Below are 24,274 nucleotides of genomic sequence, written 5' to 3'. Positions count from 1 at the left end.
TTGCGCGTTTGTGGGTTGTACGATTGGGTGTTATAAAAGAAAAAATTACAAATATAATAAAATACACCATTTTCTTGCTTTAAAATTGTTTCATAAATATAAGCAATAAACTTGGTTTTCATTTAAACATCGAATTTATGAAAAATTTGCGTGAAATAAATAAAATATAAACATTTAAAATTAGCTTGAAGAGATTTTTCACTTGTCTTATTTTGCCTTTTGCCTTAGTTCGACATTCTCTATGTTCATCTTGTTTCGAGCTTTCGCGTTTTTTGTTTATTTCATTTAACGCTAGTGCTTTTCCACAATAGAACCGGCAATTATAGCAAAAACATGAGTAGCAACACCTAAAGAACTTTGGATACAAATCAACGGTTTGTAATGCTAAACAAATTTAATTATCTATTTTATTTAATTAATGTTTCCTCTTTCTCGGCACGATGAAGATCCATTCCGATGTCTAGTTCAGTATTTATTGAAAGTTGTACCAAAGCCTTCAAGGGCGGTATACGATCAGAAAGTGATGTTGCGATATCAGGTTCTCCTGATTCGAATTTGGTAGTGGTATATGGAAAAAATGGAGTTAACTTTGACAAACGTGGCATAGAAAATCTTATCGGTGGGTATTAACCAGCAAAAGTTATGATGATTTAAATATTTTTATTTTACTTTAGAGGAGAAAACTTTGTCATCAATAAGTGTTATCCGATTAAGTTCTCCCACACCTAGTATGTTGGATGAAGAAGAAGAGGCCGAGAAAGCAGATGAACTTTTACGTAGGCATGCTGAAGGATTATCCGACGATGAATCAAGTAGAAGTAGCAATAATGGCTCATGTGTTGAGGGTGCAGAATATTCTGAAAGTGATGAAGTTCCAACGGCCGAAGATGAAAAAAGTGATGCTGATGGTGAAAATTCTGCAGATAATAGCAAATTGGAAAACCGCAAAAAGAAACAGAAAATGAGGAGAAAATTTCGCAACACTACAAAAATACAAAATATTAAAAATAAAAAACACAAGGAACGTCCTGATATTATTGGTCTGACAGTGGAAGAGTTTTATCCGGCGGTATCTGCAAAGGAAGTAGTGAAAGAAGCTTTAAGTAAGAAATAACGATTTATTTATTTTATTACATTTTTACAAACCAATCTTTTTAGAACTAGCAGGAGTGTCAACGTTTAAGAAAACGGCTGATTATGAATTCCAAATGCTTGTCATTAAGAACGATCACTGTTACACTCCATTTACTTCGCCTGCACAAATGAAAGCCAAACTTGCTGAAAAATACAAAGCAGAAAAGCTTGCAGGACGTAGAATCATTCCACACACCGCTGTGACTATGAAGCAAATACAATTGAAAAAGAAAGTCATGGAAGGGTTGCACGATCATTTGGATAAATCCACACACTCCAATAAAGATCAACAAATGAAAATATTTACTAAGCCTGCGAGGTCAAATAAACAAACTGAAAGAGATGAATTTGTTGAGGGCGAAGTCGATATGCATAGTTCAACAGCAGAATCTGACTTTGATGTACTTAGTGAGGAATCTGGAGATACCGATAATGATCGTGATAGTGATTTGGACTTTAAAGTTAACAACAGAAAAGGCCGAAAGAAGAAAGATCTTGTTACGAAAGCAAAAAGATTGTCTGCTGGAAAAGTATGTGTTAAGCGTATTATTACACCGCAAGATGACGAAGATGATCAGCGTAATAAAAACCCTCGACCGATTACAAATAATGTTTTTAACCGCCCAAATAAAACTGGATTAATTATCAAACCAGGAGGTTGTGCTCCAATAGCAGTGCAGAAACTTCTTTCAGATGCTGTTGCTGCTTTACCACCTATTCCAAAGAGATCTGCTGCAGTACAAATAGATGAAAAAGAAAAAGTTGTAAATGTGTCGAGTCGGCCGCAAACCATACAGAGTACTATACGTAGAGGCCCTACAATAGAGATACAACATGGTATACAAAAAACTCCAATGGCTCGTACACATTTGCAAGGATCTCCACAGTCTGTAAAAGAAATCGTCATCAATAAGGTAACATAAATGATATTTATCAAACAAAAAATGCTACAACATTTTTTTTTAGGTTATGGCCAGTCCAAAAGGTGGATTTACCGAATTAGGTGAATTGTTATCTCAAACAGAAACCAAATCTTCCAGAACGACACCTCTTACCCCAACTAACAGTAATAAGAGTCCTGGAATAAGGCAAAAGAATATATTATCACCTTCAAAAGGTTTTATGCCGTTGGGAATTGAAACTGCTGCCAAGAATAAACTGCCCGTACAAATTTCAATTCAGACTCATCAAAGCTCTTCAGAACTGGCAAAAAGTAGAATTATGATGGAATCACTGCCACTTGTTCAACAGAATCATACGCCAACCAATGAATCTTCAACGCAATGTACCGAAAATGAGCCAAGCTCTTCTGAATTAGCGTCAGAGCATTTTGATCTCATCGATTCTATTGTAAAAGACGAAATGCAAAAGGATTCCTTGATGGAAGTGACCTCGAAATCAAATGAAAATATACCAAAACTTGTAAAAATGTTAGAGAATGCCGAACAATCATTAGAATCAACTGCCACAAACCTTCAAATAGACAACAATCTACGTAATTTCGGTACGACTTCTGAGGGGAATGTAGACGATATTGACATCTCTAACGCGCCACTTTTAGAATCGTCTGATGGCGTTGAAATACCGGACGATTTACTTCAGCAAGTTGTAGATCTCATTGAAGATGAAACTTTGCAAGAAGCAGTTGAAAAGCAAGTATTTAGCGAAGAACATAACGATGAACTTGCATGTGCTGACTCTGCTGAAACAGATAATATCGTGCCCACTACGACGGGACCACATCAGCTAACTGCTACACAAGTATCAGCAAGTTCGCAGGTAATTATATTTTATTTTTTTTTATTAATTGATCAATAAAAACTATTTGGATTTATATCAAAGGAACCGAATCGAGGGAAAAGCATTATTGAAATGGCCATATCAAACGTACCGCCATCTTCGATTGGAACAAGTGGTACGGACGGTGACATGCCTGTTTTCGTAACCAATGTTGCAAGCGCCAAGCCAATGCCGTCACCAACGATTCGTAAAGAACCTATTAAAATTGTACGTGGAAATGGGCGTGTTATCACATTACCTCCAATTGAAGCACCGACAACCCGTGCCAAGCGAAGAGCCCAAAACCAACCCGCATCTTCAGCAAATTCAAGTACAATATTTAATGAATCTTCGCTGGATAGTTCACTGCAATCGAATTCTTCGTTTACTACGGTTGAACAGATACCTTCGGGTACAGTTGAAAAGAAAACCGAGGCTGCAAGCAAAAGACGAGTTTCCAAAGAATCGGCAACTGGCGGAACAAATGCCAGCAAAACCAAAAAAACTGTAGTTGCAACGAAGAAAAGTACTGCGGCTAAAAATGTTGCCAATAAATCTGTAGCAGAGGAAGATGCATCGGCTTCTCAAGAGGATGATGACGATCCCAATAGGTTTACACTCTGTAATATAAATTATTAAACTTAATTCATTTCGAATATATTGTAGGCTTTGGTGTATATGTCGACAACCACATAATAACAGGTTTATGATTTGCTGTGATGTCTGCGAAGACTGGTTCCATGGTACGTGTGTCAGTATCACAAAAGCAATGGGAATAGAAATGGAACAGAAAGGCATTGATTGGACTTGTCCGAAATGTGTGAAGCTTCAAGAGGAAAAGGTTAATATCACCATTTTATACATACAATATATGGATTACAATTAACGCTAGAGAAAAGAAAGAACATACTCCCACAATATTTTGGAATTCTTTTTTGTTACAGCAACCTTCAAAAGATTCGAAAATTTTATATGTGTAAGTTTCCTAAACTAAACAGAAACTTATATATATAAATATATACTTATATATGAATCGCTGAAGCACTGCAGCATATACATAACTGCCATATGAAGTGAATGTTCGAAATCAAGTTTTTATATAGAAAACTTGTTTTCTTTGACAAAATACCTTCACGGAATTCGTCACGAATTATTTTCCGCACAAAAAGTTTAGATCGGTCCACTATAGCATATAGCCTTCACTGAACAATCAAAATCAAGTTTTTGTATTGAAAACTATTATTTAATAGGATATCTGGTGAATTCGGCCCTGTTTATTGTAGAAGGCAAATATACCATCTACGAACTATTTCTTCAGTACGAATCACCATAGCTACCAAACGAAGTGACGGATCAAAATCAAGTTTATATAGACAAACCTTTTATTTTTTAAACCTGAATCCACACACAATTAAAAATATAAATATTCTCTACCAGATAATCTCACATTTATGGGTTTAATTTATTATAGGGTAGAACGTTATGATTGCATTTGCCCTATACCTGTTTAATCTCTGAAGCTCCATTAACTCATCTATATTCAGGGAATATAAAATAGCTTCTTAAATTTCCTTAATAGACTCAATTTCTTAATCAAAATATAAAATAATATTGAACAAATCGTTTTTTTTCAGAAACAAAGAAAAATTACTGATATGCTTATTCCAAGAAAGATTATTTCGGAGGCCACAATTCAAAAACCCGAACATGAGCAAATCGGAACCAAAGCAGCATCTGTCAGTAATTTAGATTCGACCGTTGCAGGTTCATCTTTAGAAAGCTTTTTGGACACAACACAAACGACTTATATTAGCACGAAATCACAGCTTGGGGATGTAGCGCTAACAAAAACAACATCAAAAAAGGTAACAAAACCAAATGTAAGCGCGATGAAAAAAAAGCCAACGAATTTGAACGTAAAACCAAAAGAGGTCAATACTCCTGCTTCACAAACAAAACGCCGACTTCCAGTTTTACAACAGGCAATGAAACATCAAGTGGAATCCACGAAATCATCCTCAGTAGCACAGTCTTCAACTAGCGCCAAACAAGCATTCAATGATCTACAAAAGCCTATACAAGCAGAAGCAATTTCAACTGAGCCACAAACCTTTTGCATTGTCTGCAAGAAAGTTGCACGAACGAATTCCATATACTGCAGTGATGATTGCATCCGAAAACATGCCCAGAATGCTCTTAATATGTTTGCAGCCGTTTCATCAGCTAAATCCCCCGAGCCGACTGTATCTTCCAACATAAATGAAGATGCTGCCCTGAAAAAGAAGAAGGCGAAAGGTCTATTTGAGGATATTCTCTCAATGGCAGACAGGAAGCCGAAAATCGAAAGGGTAATTTATAGACATTTTTATACACTGAGCAGACTTAACCCTATATTCAATACTATTATTTTTCTTGAAAAAAATTACAGGTACATGTGATTGAACGAAAAAGTGGTCGTGTCCTAACTGGTAGCAATGCGCCTACAACGCATAATCTGAAGAAATGGCTTCAAGACAACCAAACTTTTGAGGTAGTGCAGCCGGGAAGTATCCAAGCACAAGAAATTGAAGTAAGTTTAAGAACTGCTTACGTGCGAAAGATTCTGAGAACCGATTCATATTTAATTTCAGAAAAAACAGAGGCACCGTCAAACGCAATCACTATCCCCAATAGTTATTACCAACTTAGGCAAACATATCACATATCCACCTGCAAGTACACATACACATAATATTCAAATAAATCAGTCCCCGCATGGTAGCAATACAGTCGTGGTTAAATCATCCACGCCGCAAAGAGACGCAGAGTTAAATGTACATGTGCAAAAGCCGGTAAAGCAATTGATTGAGCAAGTTGTAAAAGCCGCAGCAAATAGTCCCCGACCTGGTACACCCAAACAATTACAAAAGTATCCTCAGCAGGTTTCTCTTAAACCCGATAAAGCGACACGTGGCGATGCAAAAGAAGAAGCAAAAGATCGAAAGGAAAAACCAAAACAGCGGCCGTTGGCTGAAACCGTCACCAAGAGGCAGTCCGACAATGCTCCATCTGGGAGCACTAATTCTGAGCCTATCCGTTTAAATGTGCGTCGTACTCTAAAAGAACAGTTGCTGCTGCGAATGAATGAAACGGGAACCGAAAATGAGAATTGTAGCGGCACGTTGCCAAAATTGAGCATAGAGGAGATAGAGAAATTTGTCCATGAAACTGAGGCTGAAATGTACGATTACTTCAGTCGAGACACTGGCTCACGTTACAGAGCAAAATATCGATCACTGATGTTCAACATTAAGGATAGAAAGAATCGTACACTTTTTGCTAAGATTTGTGCCAATAAAATTCAGCCCAAGCAATTAGTTCGAATGTCACCTGAAGAATTAGCTAGCCAGGAATTGGCGCAATGGCGCGAGAACGAAGCCAAGCATCAGTTAGAAATGATAAAGAAATCAGAACTTGACTTGCTTTCTTGTGCTAAAAATTACGTTTTGAAAACCCATAAGGGGGAGGAAGTAATTGAGGGAAAACTGGAGGATTGTGTAAATTTAGACGCTAGCATACCTGTTGAAGATGTAGTGTCTGTATTAAACAGCTCAGTTGTGAGCAGTAGCAGTGCATCAGATCTTGTTAAGGCAGATCTGGACCCGAACTCGTTTATTGAGCATCAACAGAGCAGTGAGACCCAAGGGCCCAAAAGTGGTAGCCACTTCGATGAAGAAAAGCAAAAAAGTCACTCCAAAGAAAAGGATAGAGAGCGAGAGCGCGAAGGTGAAAGGGATCGAAATCGAGATCATGGTCGTGATCGTGATCAGGCTCGTGCGCGGTCACATGATAGTGACCATAGTCGAGAAAGGCTACGAAAAAATAAAGATCGTCACAGGGATAAATCCAGATCGCGGAAACGTAGTCGAAGTCATTCTCGCAGTCGCAGCCACAGCAGAGAGAAGCGACACAAAAGTTATCACAAAGATGAAAAACGAGAGAGGGAAGATCGTGAACGAGAAAAAGACAAAAACAAAGAAAAAGAACGGGAACGGGAACGAGATCGTGATCGTGATGTTCGCCAACAAAGAGATGAGTGCGATAATAATTCACCGGTAACGGTGAACTCGAATAAAAGCAGTACTATAAGTAGCAGTAAAGACAAGAGTAGCTCAAAGAAGGCAAACACTCCGAAGTCTGTAGAAGTCTATAGTTTAATTGATCAAATACTAGAATCAACAAAAACTGTGGAAGAGGCTGCAAACCTTATAAGCGAAAAAGAAAAATTTAAGGAGAAAGACAGAGAGAAGGATAAACACAAAAGAGAGGCAATCAGACAAACCGCCACGCCTCCCTTGCCTACGTCATCGGCGATTAAATTTGTAACGGAACACAAATCGTCAACGTCAAACGCGCACACAAACGACGATCAAGAGCCAAGTAGCACCGTGACTATAGCAACGCCACCACAAGATCCCTACACTCGTTATACTGATGCCGATTCTCCAACAATAAGTGGAAATCTATCCTCCATCGCACTTTGGAGCGGCAACATTAATATGGTCGACGTCGCCTCTTTCCAGATTGTGCTGCAGCCAGTTATAGGAAACTCTCTAAATCTGGGCACTTTGCTGCCCGATGAATTAGATGTCGTTGGGCGTATAGGACCTGAGACTGTGTGGGAATATATTTCAAAAATTAAAAGAAGCCCCAACAAGGAAATCGTAATTATTCGTCTAATTCCGGGTTCTGAGATGGAAACAGCAGCTTATACTGTGCTATTTCAATATCTTGAAAATAGAAATCGTTTGGGCGTGATCAATAGCGTGTCGCCGCAAATAAAGGATTTTTATATATATCCATTAGGAGCAGGAAAGCCAATGCCTCCAGTATTATTGCCAGCAGAAAAAGTGGATTTTTATGAAGATCCTCACAGACCCGATATCCTAGTCGGTGTAGTAGTGAGAATTATAGGAAAACGGCACTCGGCACTACCAACCATCGCTGCATCGACATCAACATCAAAAGTAATTATTACAACTTTAATATTATATCATTACATTTTAACAATCTAATCAGTGAAACCGCTCAATAGAAGTGACATTATATCGCGCTTGCTAACAAATATACATATTTTAACGAAAATGTTTGATTACTTATAGTCACATCGCCGTGGTGTCGACCCGGACACGTTTACCCCGCCTGGCAGTCCAAAGAGAAAACGTCGAATGCATGCGTCTACGCCGAAAGTTGATGAAATCGACGTGGATGCTATAATAAAAGCACCAATCATTACCAAATCACATAAAAGTATAAAAATTTTATATTAAAAAATATTTTTTATAACAAAAATGCATTTCTTTACACAGCTTCTCTACCGCCATCCAATATCACAGATGATGATGATGAGCCGTACTCACCTGGTGGAAGTTCTGATGATGATGCACTCATAGCATCTAAAATGCCTCCAAGATCTGATGAGGACGACTTGAAACGTAAAATGGACGAACTGAATCGGCAAATCGCAGCACAAGAAAAGGAAATCGCGGGTTTACTCAATGTGGATTCATCGGTAAATAGAGTTTACTTATAAAAAGGTTTTGGTACAGGTCTAATGTACTTTTATTTTTAGTGTTTTGCTTCCACTTCGGGTACTAAGACTTCGGCAGTTTTGGCAAATATATCGATACCTTCAAACCTCTCTCAAATACTTGCCAGCATAAAGAGCAAACCAGATAACAATCAAACACATTTCTCAACAACGACGCTACAGTCGCAATCAACGTTAATTCAAAGTGTAAGAAAGAGCCATCATAGTATGCTTGATGAGGACGAATACAATCCTGAGTTAGTTACATTTGACACAAGCGGTAAGCCCTAAATTTTATTTATCTATGTAAACCTATTAAAGAGAATATATATTTTCAGCCAAGCTAACTGAAAAACCATCAAGTCGTTTAGCTCAGTTAAGCGAAGCGGAACTTTTGAGAATGGTTCCTGATGGCATGATAGATACTCCACCGACACAAAAGTCTCATTCATCTGGCACTGACACAAAATCATCGCATTATGATGAGCCTCCGCCACCAGGTGTTTAAATTTACGCCGCATAAAAATGTACATTTTCTGTCGTAATTAATGAGAATTCGCTTGTAATTGTTTATTATAAATTCTTAGACTATTTTCTTAGTTTTGTGAAGTTAAGAAATTTGTACTATTTCTCAAAATGTCTCATTATTAAGCACACAAAAATCGGAAACAACTATTTTGCCAGGCAAAAGTAATACAAATTCGATGCGAAGAAAGTAGGAGAAATTTGACCTTAGGTCTTTAGTTTTCCGTACAGGGTTATAGTATGTTTACTTTCTCAGATTGTAGTTCACGTGAGGGTTATATTTAATGGAATAGGTTACTAACTATTTAGTAACACAAAGTCGAAAGTTAGGCATTTCACAGGTCGGTGTACAGTGGGGAACATACATATATTTTTATATAATATGTTCTTACATTTGCTCTAATTCTAATATTCACTTACATATATTGTATTATAGAAAAGCCTGCTTGTAAAATAAAAATAAATGCAGAAGCTAAAAATATAACTTTGGTGTTTGTTTGATTACCTATAAAAATGAATTCAAGTATTTTTCATTTCTATTTTATTGTGGATAATATTAACGTTTGATATTTTTACCTTTTTTATATGAGTAATAAAGATATGTAAGGTTTTAACTATTTTCTTCATGCATTACACTCTGAATATTATGCAATGACTAAATTTAAACACACGGATCATGTTTTACATTAAAATGGGCACATGTTACTTTAGGTCCACTACGTATTCTGGGGACTGGTATTCGAAAAAGGTTACCCTTCGGCATGCAAACACATATCTTATATTGAATACTCCCAGTACGCAGTCCGAATTCAGAGCTGACGATTGGTATTTTATCCATATCCAAATAGATCCCGTCACCAGCCTCCAAAATTATTAATCCTTCGGTTGAATTAACGGTCATATCGTAGGAGAGTGACTGTATAAGCACATTGGCAGCATCTAATGAGATTCCCTCAGATCCTTTAAATGAAACGCCAACATCTGCATCCATATTTAATGAACTACCGATGGGACTTGCTATGCGACTAGCGCTTACCGTTTTTGCCAATAAACTTTCGGCACCAGCTGGAATATTGTAGTGTGGACGATGGGATGTAATGATAGTATCGCCGCTGGTTGAATCTCTCACTTCGAAATTGTTAACCGCTTGAAACTGTATGCCTGATTTATCCAAAGTCAAGCGATTATAAGCCTGACCATTCTTATGGAGTCGCACATAGACACCATCATCACCGGTAATTGTAAGAGGATCATCAATAAACCCTTCAATGCGACCGTTTTGTTTACTGTATACACGATCCAAATCGGTGTATCCGTAAAACTTAATCAAATCGTGTTCGGGTATTATCTCCAGACCATTAATACCTCGACCGAGATGCATCACACCGAATATTGTGAGCATGAGTATGAGATTGCCTATAGTAAGTACTAACAGTATAAAGAAGATTGTCCAAAAGGCAAACGTTTTACGGCCTTTTTTAATAGTACCACTATTACCAGCATCATAGGCGCAATGAAACTTCTTTTCTATGCAGCTATCAACATCGGGCTGTATGTGTAGATCCGTTTCCAAAGGAAGAGTGGCTGACATACCATTCTCCGACGGTGCATCATCAGTGTATGAAGGCGAAGGTCCACGCACAAAAGTATTTCCATAATTATGCATTGCAAAATTGGTCTTTTGCGATGAAAATATGTCTCTGATATGTATATAATATATACAACGAGCTTCTATGCAAAGCAAGTGCGACAATTTTTACTTTAAATGTGTAAATGTAAGTGTATGACTATTAAATGCTTGTATTTACATAAAAATATACAAATTCATACATATAGTACATATCAACATATCAAGGAATACATTTTTAAGCGCTCATGCGCATTAAACAACACATTATTCACTCGCTCGTACCTACATACATATATGTATATTCTAAAAAATTTTAAATTTTTAAGCAAATTGGAATATCAACAAAGTGAGTAATAAAATGTAATTCCAAACATTTGGAATATCTATGCTTATACAATGCCTTTGCTTCGCTACCCAACGAGAGTTTTTTTTTTTTTGTTACATTTTATTCACAATCTATTTTAGTAAATAATAAGCAAATTTGATAACAAAACCATAATTTGACTTATATTTTTGGTCTCCCATGAGATCAAAAATAATATACAATATAACAATATGTTCTAAACACAAATGTTTATATAAAAAATTTAATTATACATTTAATATCATAGTAACATACATATATAATTAAATATTTACTTAATTCCTAAATGGGAGATCTAGAACATGTTGTCTTTTAAGTCTAATAGTTTCATTACTATCGTCTAATAACATGACTGCCAAAGGATTGTCATGATAACTTATCCTGTGCAAATATGCTGAACTAAATCTTTTAATTTCATCTTTAACAAAAGGTATATTCAGATCTGAATGAATGGCTTTATTTGTTATGAACCAAAGCCAAAAAATACATATATGTACATTATAGGAAAAAAAATGTATCTGAAAAGGCCGATTAAAGGCAAGCATTTTGAGACGACAGAGGGAATCCAAGCAGCAAACACCTTGGCTCTCAAGGCTATTACGGAGAATGCGTCTTTAATGCTTGGAAATCGCGCTGGCAGCGCTTTTAAAGAATTGTAACGATTGATTCAATAAATTTTTTTAAACCGACTCAGTCTATTACTTTTCGGACAATCTCTATATTTTCAACTTCTGGTTTGAAAATTTGATTTATTATCGCCTCTATCATCGACAATGAAGAAAGCGTTTGACACTCTCAAACATGATGCGATTTGGAGAGCCCTAGTATGCAAAGGAGTTCCGGAAAAATTAATTAACCTAATAAAACAGCTGTACTCAGGAGCTAGTTGTCGAGTAAGGTGTGGAAATATTTTAAGTAGCGGCATCCAAGTCAGGACTGGTGTCAGGCAGGGGTGCGTGCTATCTCCCCTTTTATTCAATTTGGTATTGGATTTGGTGATGCGTCAAGCGTGTGTGACTAATAGAGGCATATCTTGGGGTTTAAGCGGTAGCCTTAAAGATTTAGACTATGCGGATGATATCTGTCTGTTGTCCCATAAATATTCGCACATTTCCTTGAAACTTGAAGCTGTTAGTGATCTCGCCGCACAAACTGGACTTAAAATTAATATAGCGAAGACAGAATTCATGCGCACCAACACAATCGAAACGCCAGACCTACAGATCGATGGAACATGTCTCGAAGAAGTCGACGAGTTCTGCTATTTAGGTAGCATCGTATCTAAAAACGGTGGATCAGCAGCCGATATACGAAACCATATATCCAAAGGTCGCGGTGCCTTCGGAATGTTGGATAAAGTCTGAAGATCAACACATATATCCATGCGTACGAAGCTAAAAATATTCGATTCAAGCGTGAAATCCGTTGTGTTTTACAATCGCTGCAATCCTTTTTTAATCGATGTCTTCAAAAAATTTTGCGGATATTCTGGCCTAACGTTATTAGCAATGCTAACCCTTGGACCGTAACCAAACAGCTACCGATACATATCGAAATTCGACGTCGGAAATGGAAATGGATCGGCCACACTCTGCGAAAGCCTCACGACGACATTAGCAGAACAGCGCTAGATTGGAATCCGCATGGAAGCCGAAGACGCGTGAGACCAGCCAACACCTGGAGACGGGAAGTCGAAGCAGAAGCACAGAGAAGTAGTTATTCTTGGAGAGAAATTAAATTTATAGCTGTAAATAAAATGAATTATAATTTGTTTATTGAGGCCCTATGTTCCACTTAGGAACTACGGGAAAATATTTATATATATCATCGACAACGCTTCAGTTGTTAGTTTTAATTATCCTGAAGGAAATAGAATTTCTCCGATATGTTTGATATCCAGAATAAATCGGACAACAAGAATGCATATATTATTAAATGACTTCCATTAAACTAAAAATTATAAGCTTTCGAACGGTAAATTTAAACATGCATGTTCCTAACTTTGGTTTAAGTCCAACTTCCGCTCAAATATCCTGATACAATAATGTGGCAATGAATTTGTATTTTTTTAATATGTATTTATTTGCAATCTATCAATTGACAATCAGCAAATTTTTTAAATACATTAATAGTGACAGGATTGATTGTTCTCCATTGAGACTAATCAATATATTCTTAAATTATTTTATTTGCTTAAACTTCTTAAAACTACTTAAAATCTATATGGAAGATCCAAAATGTGAGTTCGTTTTAAGCGTCTAACATCCATACTGTTGTCTAGTAAATTAATTGACAGTAAGTTTTTATGATTAGACAATCTATCTAAATACTTTCGACAAGATTTGCTGATTTCGTCTTTAACAAAAGGTATATTTAAGTTTTTGTGGATTTCGAAGTTGCTCACATACCAAGGAGCACTTACAATGCTTCTTAAAGTTTGCGATTGATATCTTTGGAGAATAATAAGCATCACCCTGTTTTTCTTGAATAAGCATTCCATACAACGTTGCCATAATCCAGTTTTTTCCTACCAACTTGGAAAAATGTCTATGTGTTGTATAAAACTCTAGAAAATAGCTAAATAAATATTTAAGACACTAAGTTTATTTTATGCCCAACAACATACACACTTGCAATAAAAATGTAACTTGAACGAATTTTTTATTAATTTCGTTCAACATTTATATGAAAGGAATTCAGTGGTAACCATACTGACTGATTTTAACGAAAGTGTTGAATTTAACGAATCGTGTTGAGGTTCGCTTTTTCAACGAAGAAAAAGAAGAAAACAAATTATGAATTGAATGGCGTTACTGAAAGTGGAAGCAATAATTCATTGTCAAAAATATAACCAATTTAACATAGTTTACATAAATTTGCGTAAAAAGTGACGTATAAACGCGGTACCTAATCGCGTTATTAGCCAAAACGGCTAATGTAAGGAAACGCGAAAGAAATTGAAAGTGCCAGCTAGATAGCGGCGATTTAATAAGTGTGCCTACGTATGTGCACTTTTTTATTTGGGAAAGCGAGGATTTTTGGTCGTCGACGACAACGGCCATCACATTAAACGTGAATAATTAAATTAATTAATTTGTTCTCTGGTTAGATCAAATTGTGTCCTAATAAAAAGTAATAGTGGAAACATTCTTGTAATATTTTGGCGCAAGGTTTTAGTCTTCAACTTGGAGTGAATTGTTATATTCACCTGGCCACCGTACAACTATATATTTAAACTATGAGATTTGGAATACTGAGTGTAAAGTGAACTATTTGTGTTTAAAGAAAGTGCATTTATGAAGGTGTGCATGGTGCATTTTGCAGAACGCTTGTGAAAAAAGTAGTGAAGAGTAGAAAATAGTCGCAGTAGCCGCTATGGCCACAGCAGCATGCAAGCAGGCAGGCAGAAAAATGTGAGCCATGCAAAGAGGCTGCGTTGTGAAAGAAAAGAAACGAACAAGAAGCAGCATTTAGCAGTTGAAGAAAAAAGACAGAACCAAAGGTAGAAGGCGTACAAGAGTAAAAAGGTTAAAGAAGAGTGGAAGGAAGATAGGTGAATAAGAAAAAGAAGAAGACTTTAGAAGGAGAAGTAGCCATAGCAGTTGCAGCATAGTAATTATTGTTTTGAGACATTACGAGTGATATTTTGGTGCAGCATTAACTTTTATGTAGTTTTAATAATTTAATGTGCTTAAATCTGTGTAGTGTAAAAAATTTAAGAGGTTTGTTATTAAATTAAAGGCAGCCCTTGGCTGCAGGCTGCCCAACAAACACCAGCCGTGTTGCAGCGGACGTACCTAAAAGTGGATCAACTACTATTGTAATCTTAATTTGATTACTATGTCTCCATCTATTAAGAAATGATAACAACGGTAAGACAATTGTACATGGGATCCCAACCACTCTATTTGTTTATATACAAATTTATGGTTTTGGGTATACATTTAAAAAGTGTATGTGGAACAATGCTATGATTCTGTAAGAAAATATTTCTTATAATAATAATCAAACAATTAAATAATTAATTAATCTTTAAAATTCTAGTATTGTTCTAATCAACATTTATAATTAACTTACAGATTTGGTATTCCGGAGACCTTGCCTATTTCCCCACAAAATCCGAATTGATATCGCAGACCACGAAAAAAATCAACGGAATTCGTATTAACGACAGCATGCTATGTCCTTTTTTTTAAAGGACATTTATAAGGAACCCAAAATCCTCAGATGATTGTACATCCAAATGTGCCATTGAAATTAATAATTAAAATTATTATTAAAAAACTAAGAGAGTGAGAGAAGTTGATCAAAATTTAAAATATATCTTCCTTAATTAAACCGCGTATACTCGTATAATAAAGGCGCGGAACCTTTTTTTATTGCTGAAGTGAGCCAAAAAGCCGTCAACATTAGGAAGAAAAATACTACGAATATGACCCATCATCTCGGTATGGCTCCATATCGTTTGACGGGTCCAGCGGGTGGATTATGCCCACCCGATTTTAAACCGCCACCTCCAACGGATATCATTTCTGCTCCGAGTAATCCGAAAAAGCGACGGAAAACATCTAATGCTAATTCGGTAGCGGCAGCAGCTGCAGCGGCAGCAGCGGCTTCGGCAGCTGCTAATTCAATGCAATCACAAGCTCCTCCCACTCCTGCAGATTTGTTACCTCCTCCACCAATGGGAGGTTTTGGAGATACTATCGTCGCATCCAACCCATTTGATGACACACCTCCCAGCATGTCCAGCAGTAGTATGTCGAGCATGAGTCATATGGTTGGACCGAGTCATTTTGGTCCTGGCGGTATGGGTGGCCCTCATATGGGAATGGGAGGCCCACATGGTCCACCACCCCATATGCATCCGCACATGCACCCTCATCATCCCGGTGGGCCTCCGCACCCACATCATATGGGTGGTCCGCCCATGCGAGGAATGAGTCCAATGGGAATGGGTAGTCCTATGGGCGGACCTGGTCATCCAATGGGTCCTGGAGTTGGACTTCCACCGCATATGAATCATGGCCGAGCAGGTGGACCAATGGGTAGTCCTATGGGTGCAATGGGCGGCATGAGTCCTATGGGAGGTATGGGTGGACCCAGCATATCTCCCCATCACATGGGAATGGGAGGACTGTCACCTATGGGCGGACCAGGACCAGGGCCGGGACCTGGACCTAATGGACCGCGTGCAATGGGATCACCAATGGGAAATCCGCCTGTCGGTAGTATAGGAGGGCCGCCTGGTATGTCTCATGGGCCCAGTCAAGGGTCACCAATGAACTCATTGCCAATGGGATCACCCATGAGTAGCGCGATAGGTAGCCCACTTGGTCCACATCCACCTCACCATCAACAACAGTCTCAGTCTCAACCTCCGCCGCATATGAACAATGGCCAGATGGGCCCACCAACAATGCATAGTCCCCTAGGAAATGGTCCAGCGAATCATAGTCATTTAGTAGGAGGACAAGGACCCGGGCCTGGTGGTCCTTTATCATCGCAACAGCTGGGAACAAATATTATGGCCACCATGAGTGGGCAGTGTAGTAATATTGGTCCGGGAGGAAATTCTCCTGCTGGTACAGGACCTGCACATACGCAGAATAATAGCAATAACAGCAGCAACAACAATGCAAGTAATAGCAACAACAATCAGAATCATCATCTCTCTCCTGCGGGGCGTATGGGAGGTGCGACGTCTCTAAGTAACGGACCTATGCCACCATCATCCTCGTCGGCAACGACGGCAACGTCATCAGCATCGTCCATTTCTGTACCAACATCTTCTCCTGCGCCAGGAGGTGTAAATCCGGGAATGTCTCCAATTCATTCATTAAGTGGGAATATTAGCGGAGGTCCTGGACGAAGTCCTAGTATGATGAATAATGCAGGTTCAGGCGCTGCCCCAGGACCCAGTCCGTTACAATCTCCTTCGTTGGGTAGTGGAGGGAGTGGAAATATCGGTGCTAGTCCAATGGGATGTGGTGTAGGCGGCAACACAACTGGTCTCAACATAGGTCCTGGCGGTGGCAACAGTAGCAATAACAACAGCAACAATCCCAACAACGGTCCGATGAGTTCGAGCGGAAGTGGACAGATGAGCGGTCCAATGCAGCAACAGCTGAATGCAAATGTTCCTATGCAGCAGCAGCAACAACAACAACAACAGTCTATGGCGCTTGGCGGCAACGCGGGTGTTGGACCTGCTGGTCAAATGCAAATGAACAATTCCGGAGGGCCAGGAAGTATGGGTTTAATGGTAGGTCAAGGACCTGGTAGCCAAGGAAGTGGCTCTAGCCAGGGGCCATCCGGAATGTGTGGTGGTATAGGAGGAGGTGGTGTACCCAATCAAATGCTTCCTCCACAACAACCACATCTCGGACCAACCCAACAACAATTAATGAATCATGCACACCACCATCCGGGAGGACCAATGCCACCTCACATGATGGGCGCTGGACCCAACTCGCATATGCACGGACCTGGAGGTATGATGCCACCACACATGGGTGGTCCTGGAGGACCTAATCATCCCCATCCACCTCATCATATGATGGGCGCTCATGGCGGCAGTTCGCACATAGGTCACATGGGCGGTGTGCCAGGACCAGGTGGCGGTAGTGGTCCTGGTGGTATGAATGGACCACCACATCCCCACGGACATCATCCGCATGCACATCCTCATGGACCTCCACATACGATGGGCGGACCCAATCCAAATATGTTCGGCCCTGGTGGTCCAATGGGTCCAATGAGCGGGCCTGGTGGTCCGATGGGCCCTGGGGGCCCAATGGGTGGCCCTATGGGAGGTCACATGGGCCCCATGAGTGGTCCAGGTGGACCAATGGGCAACCTTGGTAGCGGTATGGGCGGCCCAAAACCTATGCCAATGGGCACTGGCAAAATGTATCCACCCGGACAACCGATGGTGTTTAATCCTCAAAATCCGAATGCGCCACCAATTTACCCTTGTGGTATGTGCCACAAAGAGGTCAACGACAACGATGAGGCAGTATTTTGTGAATCAGGATGTAATTTCTTCTTTCATAGGTGAGTAACACGACAAATTATTGTATTTAAATAGTGGAAGAATAATATTTAGTAATATAACTAATATCTATTGGCAGGACGTGTGTGGGTCTCACGGAGGCGGCTTTTCAAATGTTGAAAGATGAGGTGTATGCGGAATGGTGCTGTGACAAGTGTTTGTCTTCCAAGCCAATACCTATGGTAAAATTTAAATGTTGAAATAACACATGGACAGCGCATTAGCGCTTTGGCTTAGAACTTAATTGACAACAGAAACAGTGGGTATATCTAGCTGGCGTGGTGAAAGCACACTCATCTTTACGCAGACCGCCAGCTAAAAATGGTTGTTATTGGTGCCGGGTAACATTGAAAGCAGGAGCCACAACGACACAAGACACACAACACCAATGTAGAATAATAGTTAAAATAAGTTCGGGAAATGACAGCGAATGTGAAAACTGTTGGCAGCACCCTGACGCACAATGAACGGCCCAAACATACAAACACATATGTATATTCGCGCTCACCTACAATCACATAAACACATACTACTTTGTATAAATTAAATTGAAATGCAAACAACTAAATAGAATTAAGATACTACCATTAAATAACATAGGAAGAAAACATTAAAATGAAATTTAGAAATAGAATTTATGAATGAGTGGATCAAATAAGCATATGCAGTTTAATGAAAGTAGCACACGTGCAGACGCGCATTAAAGCCGATCGAACCAAACGTTATTTAGAGGGAATACAGTGCAAATGGGTGCAAACTAAGTTTAATCTTAAAATATGCGCTAAAATTCCACATACAAATACCATCCCCAGCGGCCTTTTGGGGAAAAAGTTATACCATCGAAAAGCGCAATTGCGCTAATTTGCATTTGTCGTACACGAATTGCTTTATTTACACGCTCAACGTGGTCTCACTTATAATTGTACTACAACGACTCAGTCCGAAAAAATACCATACTTCAATTAATTTTCAAATTGTTAATGATTTAAAGGTTTCTATTTAATTTCGACATAGATTCTTATTTAAGTTTGTACTGTTTTAAAATTCCTACAAGAAAGATCGGAAGCCTGTTAATACGTTGAAAATTTTACATTTCAACTCTTTTGTGTTCATAACTACTCGTAACACTGTTTTTGTGTGTCGGAAATTTTCTAATCACTGAGTAAATTATTGCTTTAAATTCATGTGTAGTAAACTTTTTAATATACACAAAGTTGCAAAATAAGGTGAAATTGCTCAATTAGGAACTTAATAAAATTCGTTCAAATGGTATTTATTAAAGAAGCATATAAAAATTTAATTTTTTATGGGTTTATGAAACTTATGTGTATTCTTTTTTCAAATCTGAGTTTACTGCAGCGTTAAAACAGAACCGAAGTGTACTTTGTTTGGATACATTAAGCCCAAACCTCAAACCTTTAAGAAACTCTACTCTACTTATTGCTGTCTGTTGCGACGTATAGTTATTAACATATATGTAGTGTTATTGCCTGCGCCATCTGTTTACTATTTTTTATAAGTTATTTTATTATTTTTATTTTTTTTTTACTTTCGTTCGCTTTAGTTTTATGTTGTGTGTAAGTGCTCCATTTTTAAACTAAAAACATTTTTTTATGAAAGGTAATTTTGCATGTGTAAATTGTCAAAGATAATAATAAAAGAACAAAGAAATAAACATTGAATGATGAAAAATATAAAAACCATACGAAAGCTGTAATTGCCGATATGTAAAATTGACTAACTAAACAATTTAACATAGTCATAAGTATAAAATTAAGTAATTGATCATTATTTGATTATAAGACGAATTAAATATTATGCAATGAACAATTATACGAAAATTAAAAATAAACGAAAACAAAAGTAGGTAAACTAACAATAAAATACGCAAACAATGAATAATAATGAAATAAGTACTAAATTATATTAACTGGGAAAGCCAATAATAATGTGTAATAAGCAGTTGTAGCAAATACAAATTAAAAGCAAAACAACAATTAAATGGACATCTTTTTAAATGTTATCGCAAATAATAATGAAAATATTGCAAACACAAAAAAAGAAAAAAATAAAAAATATTACAGAAAAATCTTAATATAGAAGTATTAAACTATAAGTTATTTATAATTAAATAAAATTAAAAAAAAAAAAATAAAATTCAATAAAAATAAAAAAATATAAAATCTTTAACAGTTTTTTATTAATTTATTGTTATTTTACTACGCCGTTATTAATTCTCCTGAACTATTTGAAAAATGTTTTATAGATCTTTTTTTGACTTGGTTTAAAATATATACAAGGTGCGTTCCAAAGTAAACAGGTCTTTTTGAATCTAGCGCCCCCTGGTGGCGTCATTTATATTTCGACTGGTGCGTTAGAATATGCTATCTTTATCAATTGTCCAGCGAGAATTGACATTTCATGACATTTCATTGATTGGAAGTGAAGTTATTGCGTTTTAAGTGTCAGTATGTTTTCGTTATCGGTGCGAAAATGAGCTTCGAACAAAGAGTCAACATTAAATTTTGTTTTAAAATTGGTAAAACTTTTACCGAAACATTTCAATTGATGAAACAAGTTTATGGTGATGATTGCCTATCCCGTAGCAGAGGGCACGAGTGGTCTCAACGTTTTCAAAGTGGTCGTGAGGACATAAATGACGATCAACATGTGGGCCAATCAAAATCCGTGATCATCATCATCATTCCATCGAAACTGTGCGTGAATTCATCAAAAATCAGCCGAAATCATCTTTGAAATTCATGGAAATGGAATTGAACATCTCCAAAACATCGATTTATCGCATTTCGACTGAATATTTGGGCTTACGAAAGGTGTGTGCACGGTTTGTTCCGCACAAATTGACTGACGAGCAAAAATTGCTCAGAATCGATCTCATCTATCAACGCTTGTGACCGATTATTTGACCAAAAATCACATTTTAACCTGATATGGCACCGTGCGAATTCTTTCTTTTCGGAAGAATGCATTTGGCCATGAAAGGAAAGTGTTATACAGACATAGAGGCCATTCAAAAGGGTTGTAACGGCATACTGGTGGCCATACCGGCCAACGAGCAAAAATACTCGTTCGACATGCTTTTAGACCGTGCAAAAAGCTATATTAAAGCTGAAGGAGACTAATTTGAATAAAATAAATTGATTTTGCTGAAAAAACAATTTGTCCTTGGTTTTTTTTAAGTCCTGTTTACTTTGGAACACACCTTGTACAAAATCAGTCCTACTCTTCCACTTGTTCCCATTTGCCAATTATGAGCATCTTAACCACTTCAGCTTAACATTATTACGTACATATGTAATCGATCAGTATATGAGATATAATAGTATAATCAAGTATTTATGGTAATACACTAATTAAATTTAACGTCATATAACAAAAAACATATTTTTCAGACAAATCTAACAATTCTTACAATTATGGTAGTTTTCGGTTCAACCGACTTTGCTCTTCTCAATTTTTTGGTTCAACATCATTCCGTTCGGCTATCTGTTTTAAATTTTTATATTCTTGCAACATGTTGTTACCGAGGATAATAATTTTGTAACGGCTGTTTGTATCACCAAAAACTAATCGAGAATGATATAGGGTTATGTACATATATTTAAATGAGCAGTATGATGAGACGAGTGGAAGCCCGGGTCCGGGCAGAGCACACTTAAATTCCAATCGATGGGCATGCTTACGTCGGACCATATTTTGCAAAGAAGCTGATGCATGCCCCTTATCAGTTCTTCGCCGCCGTGTTTGAAGAGCTCGGCCGGTAATCCATCGGCCCCCGCTGCTTTGTTGTTCTTCAGACGGGTAATTGCTATTCGAACTTCGTCATGGTCGGGCAATGGAACGTCTGCTCCATCGTCATCGATTGGGGAATCGGGTTCGCCTTCTTCTGACGTTTTGCGTTCACTGCCATTCAGCAGGCTGGAGAAGTGTTACCTCCATAATTAAAGTATGCTCTGGGCATCGGTCACTAGATCACCTTTGGGGGTTCTACAAGAGTGTGCTCCGGTCAAGAAACTTTCAGTTAGCCGCCGCATCTTTTCGTAGAATTTTCGAGCATTACCCCTGTCGGCCAGGTTATCAAGCTCTTCATACTCACGCATTTCGGCTTCTTTCTTTTTCTGCCTGCAAATGCGTCTCGCTTCCCTCTTCAGCTCTCGGTATCTATCCCATCCCGCACGTGTTGTGGTCGATCGTAACGTTGCGAGGTAGGCAACCTTTTTTCTCTCCGCTGCGACACGGCACTCCTCATCGTACCAGCTGTTCTTTTGCATTTTCCGAAAGCCAATGGTTTCGGTTGCAGCTGTACGTAAGGAGCTTAAAATGCCGACCCACTGTTCCCTTATACCGAGTTGTTGACGAGTGCTCTCAGAGAGCAGGAGTGCAAGTCTAGTAGAAAATCGTTCGACTATCTGTTGTGATTGCAGCTTCTCTACGTCGAATCTTCCTTGTGTTCTTGGCGTGCGTTTTTTGCTGCACAGAGGCGTGTGCGAATCTTGGCTGCAACAAGATAGTGGTCCGAGTCGATGTTAGTACCTCGGAGCGCACGCACATCTAAAACACTGGAGACGTGCTAGCGCAAGATTGCTTGGTGTGCTAGACCGCAGCAGGGAGGACGGTGCCATCTCTCACGAAGAGTGGAAGAGAGTAGCGGCAGCTATTTCGTCAGTCTTCCTCAAGGTGGTTAAGAGAAACCCGGGACCACCCCCAAAATGTGTAAGTGCCGGTTGGCATCATGGGCTGCATAAGCTGACAAGGTATGTCGATGAAAGATCGGCCATCTTATATAAGGAGGCAGTATCTCAGGTGGACAAAGCGTGGACCTTCCTCTTCGCCCTAGGGCTCGCGTCTGGCTGCCGGCTGAACCTTCCACCTCAAATGAGATTGAGGAAATCCTCAAGTACTGCAATCCCTCTCTCCCCACGCATGACTGGAGGGTTATAAGGCTGGAGAGAACCGATGAACCATATCAGCAAGCGTTGATAATGCTTAACGAGGAGTCCATCGGTCCTCTCAGCAAAACCAAGGGAGCCATCAGCTATGTTTTCAAAATGGTTGTGCTAAAGGTACTCCCAACTGATACCAGGACTGATGGCACCCAAGCTGCAGATGCAGGGGAGAAGGCCGACGGCGTTAGCGATGGTCAAGCGACCATAGAAAACGACCCAAACCTCTCGGACGTGGCGAGTTCTGGAGGCGGTTCGTCGATTGGCGATTCCGTCTTCAGCCTCGAACAACTGTTTGAGGAGGTGAGGGTCGATTACGACATGAGCGCTGAACTGGCGCTCCAAAAGGAGAGTCTGAAGGATGAAATTCCTCCAGATTATTGGTAGCGGGATCTCTGGCTTGAGGACGAGGAGCCATAAGATGCTGGCGACCAATGATGCAGGTAGAAACAGAGCCTGTATGCTGGTCAGAAATGAATTAACGGTATTTCTTTTACCTAATTTTAGCAATGCTGACATAGTAACAGCAAAACTGGAGTGCGATACCGGAAATGTCTGGATTATCTCCGCGTATATGCCGCACGATGATGCGGTGGAGCCACCTCCCGTATTGCTAAGGAAGACCTTGGCTGAAGCGTCCCGGAATGGTGCCGACGTCATCATCGGCTCGGACGCCAACTCGCGACACTCGATCTGGGGCAGCTCTGATGCAAATAATAGAGTGAGTCGCATTTGTATTAGGGGAAATGCCCCCAACTTTTGTGACCGCATGCAGGGCGGAGGTTCTCGACCTAACCCTAGTCTCTCATGTGATTGCCCCGCTGATCTCAAATTGGAGGGTCCTCGATGATCACTCTTTTTCTGATCACAGGTATGTCGGTTTTAGTTTAGTCGGAGAAGGTCCGCCTGGGAAATCATTCAGAAATCCGAGGAACACGGACTGGGAGGGTTACCGAAGGAGGCTTCGGCAAACTCTTCCACGCGCACCGGGGGTGAACATGTTGGGCACCGCCGATGTGGTGGACGGGTGGGTCGAAGTCTTCAGCTCGGCGTGCATTTCTGCACTAGAGAGTTCCTGTCCACTGAAAACACCGAAGGGCGGAGGGAAACCTCAATGGTGGACTATGGAGCTCTCGGAAATTAGGGCGTCTTGTAAACGCTTATTTAACAGGGCCCGCAGAAGCGGTTAATCTGACGACTGGGCGTTGTATAAAACAAGACTTTCGATATACAAGTCCGAGTTAAGGAAGGCTAA

General features: G+C 39.1%; 4 protein-coding genes across 4 annotated transcripts; 3 read left to right on the top strand and 1 right to left on the bottom strand.

Moving 5' to 3' along the window:
• The first annotated feature begins 8 nt into the window (after positions 1-8).
• LOC126767906 (uncharacterized) lies at positions 9-9,491 on the top strand. Its single transcript, XM_050485624.1, has 14 exons — positions 9-374; positions 447-619; positions 675-1,103; positions 1,159-2,048; positions 2,101-2,913; positions 2,977-3,524; positions 3,580-3,754; positions 4,548-5,261; positions 5,342-5,482; positions 5,544-7,919; positions 8,055-8,202; positions 8,262-8,464; positions 8,525-8,762; positions 8,821-9,491. The coding sequence occupies exons 2-14, from the start codon at positions 457-459 to the stop codon at positions 8,988-8,990; spliced, it is 7,008 nt and encodes a 2,335-aa protein (XP_050341581.1). The 5' UTR covers positions 9-374; positions 447-456; the 3' UTR covers positions 8,991-9,491.
• Positions 9,492-9,531: 40 nt separating this feature from the next.
• On the bottom strand, positions 9,532-10,809 carry LOC126767961 (uncharacterized). The gene has a single exon (XM_050485794.1). It carries the CDS (start codon positions 10,671-10,673, stop codon positions 9,669-9,671), a length of 1,005 nt encoding a protein of 334 aa, XP_050341751.1. The 5' UTR covers positions 10,674-10,809; the 3' UTR covers positions 9,532-9,668.
• Positions 10,810-13,808: 2,999 nt separating this feature from the next.
• LOC126767917 (protein pygopus) lies at positions 13,809-20,097 on the top strand. The gene is made up of 3 exons (XM_050485701.1): positions 13,809-14,873; positions 15,081-18,057; positions 18,135-20,097. The coding sequence occupies exons 2-3, from the start codon at positions 15,434-15,436 to the stop codon at positions 18,253-18,255; spliced, it is 2,745 nt and encodes a 914-aa protein (XP_050341658.1). The 5' UTR covers positions 13,809-14,873; positions 15,081-15,433; the 3' UTR covers positions 18,256-20,097.
• Positions 20,098-22,785: 2,688 nt separating this feature from the next.
• On the top strand, positions 22,786-23,869 carry LOC126751369 (uncharacterized). Its single transcript, XM_050461582.1, has 4 exons — positions 22,786-22,789; positions 22,868-23,402; positions 23,527-23,740; positions 23,795-23,869. Exons 1-4 carry the CDS (start codon positions 22,786-22,788, stop codon positions 23,867-23,869), a joined length of 828 nt encoding a protein of 275 aa, XP_050317539.1.
• Positions 23,870-24,274: the final 405 nt, after the last annotated feature.

This window comes from Bactrocera neohumeralis, chromosome 2, assembly GCF_024586455.1.
Source record: "Bactrocera neohumeralis isolate Rockhampton chromosome 2, APGP_CSIRO_Bneo_wtdbg2-racon-allhic-juicebox.fasta_v2, whole genome shotgun sequence".
NCBI classification, from domain to species: Eukaryota; Metazoa; Arthropoda; class Insecta; order Diptera; family Tephritidae; genus Bactrocera; species Bactrocera neohumeralis.
Note: the sequence above shows the minus strand (reverse complement) of the source record. Positions and strands in the feature narration are given on the sequence as shown.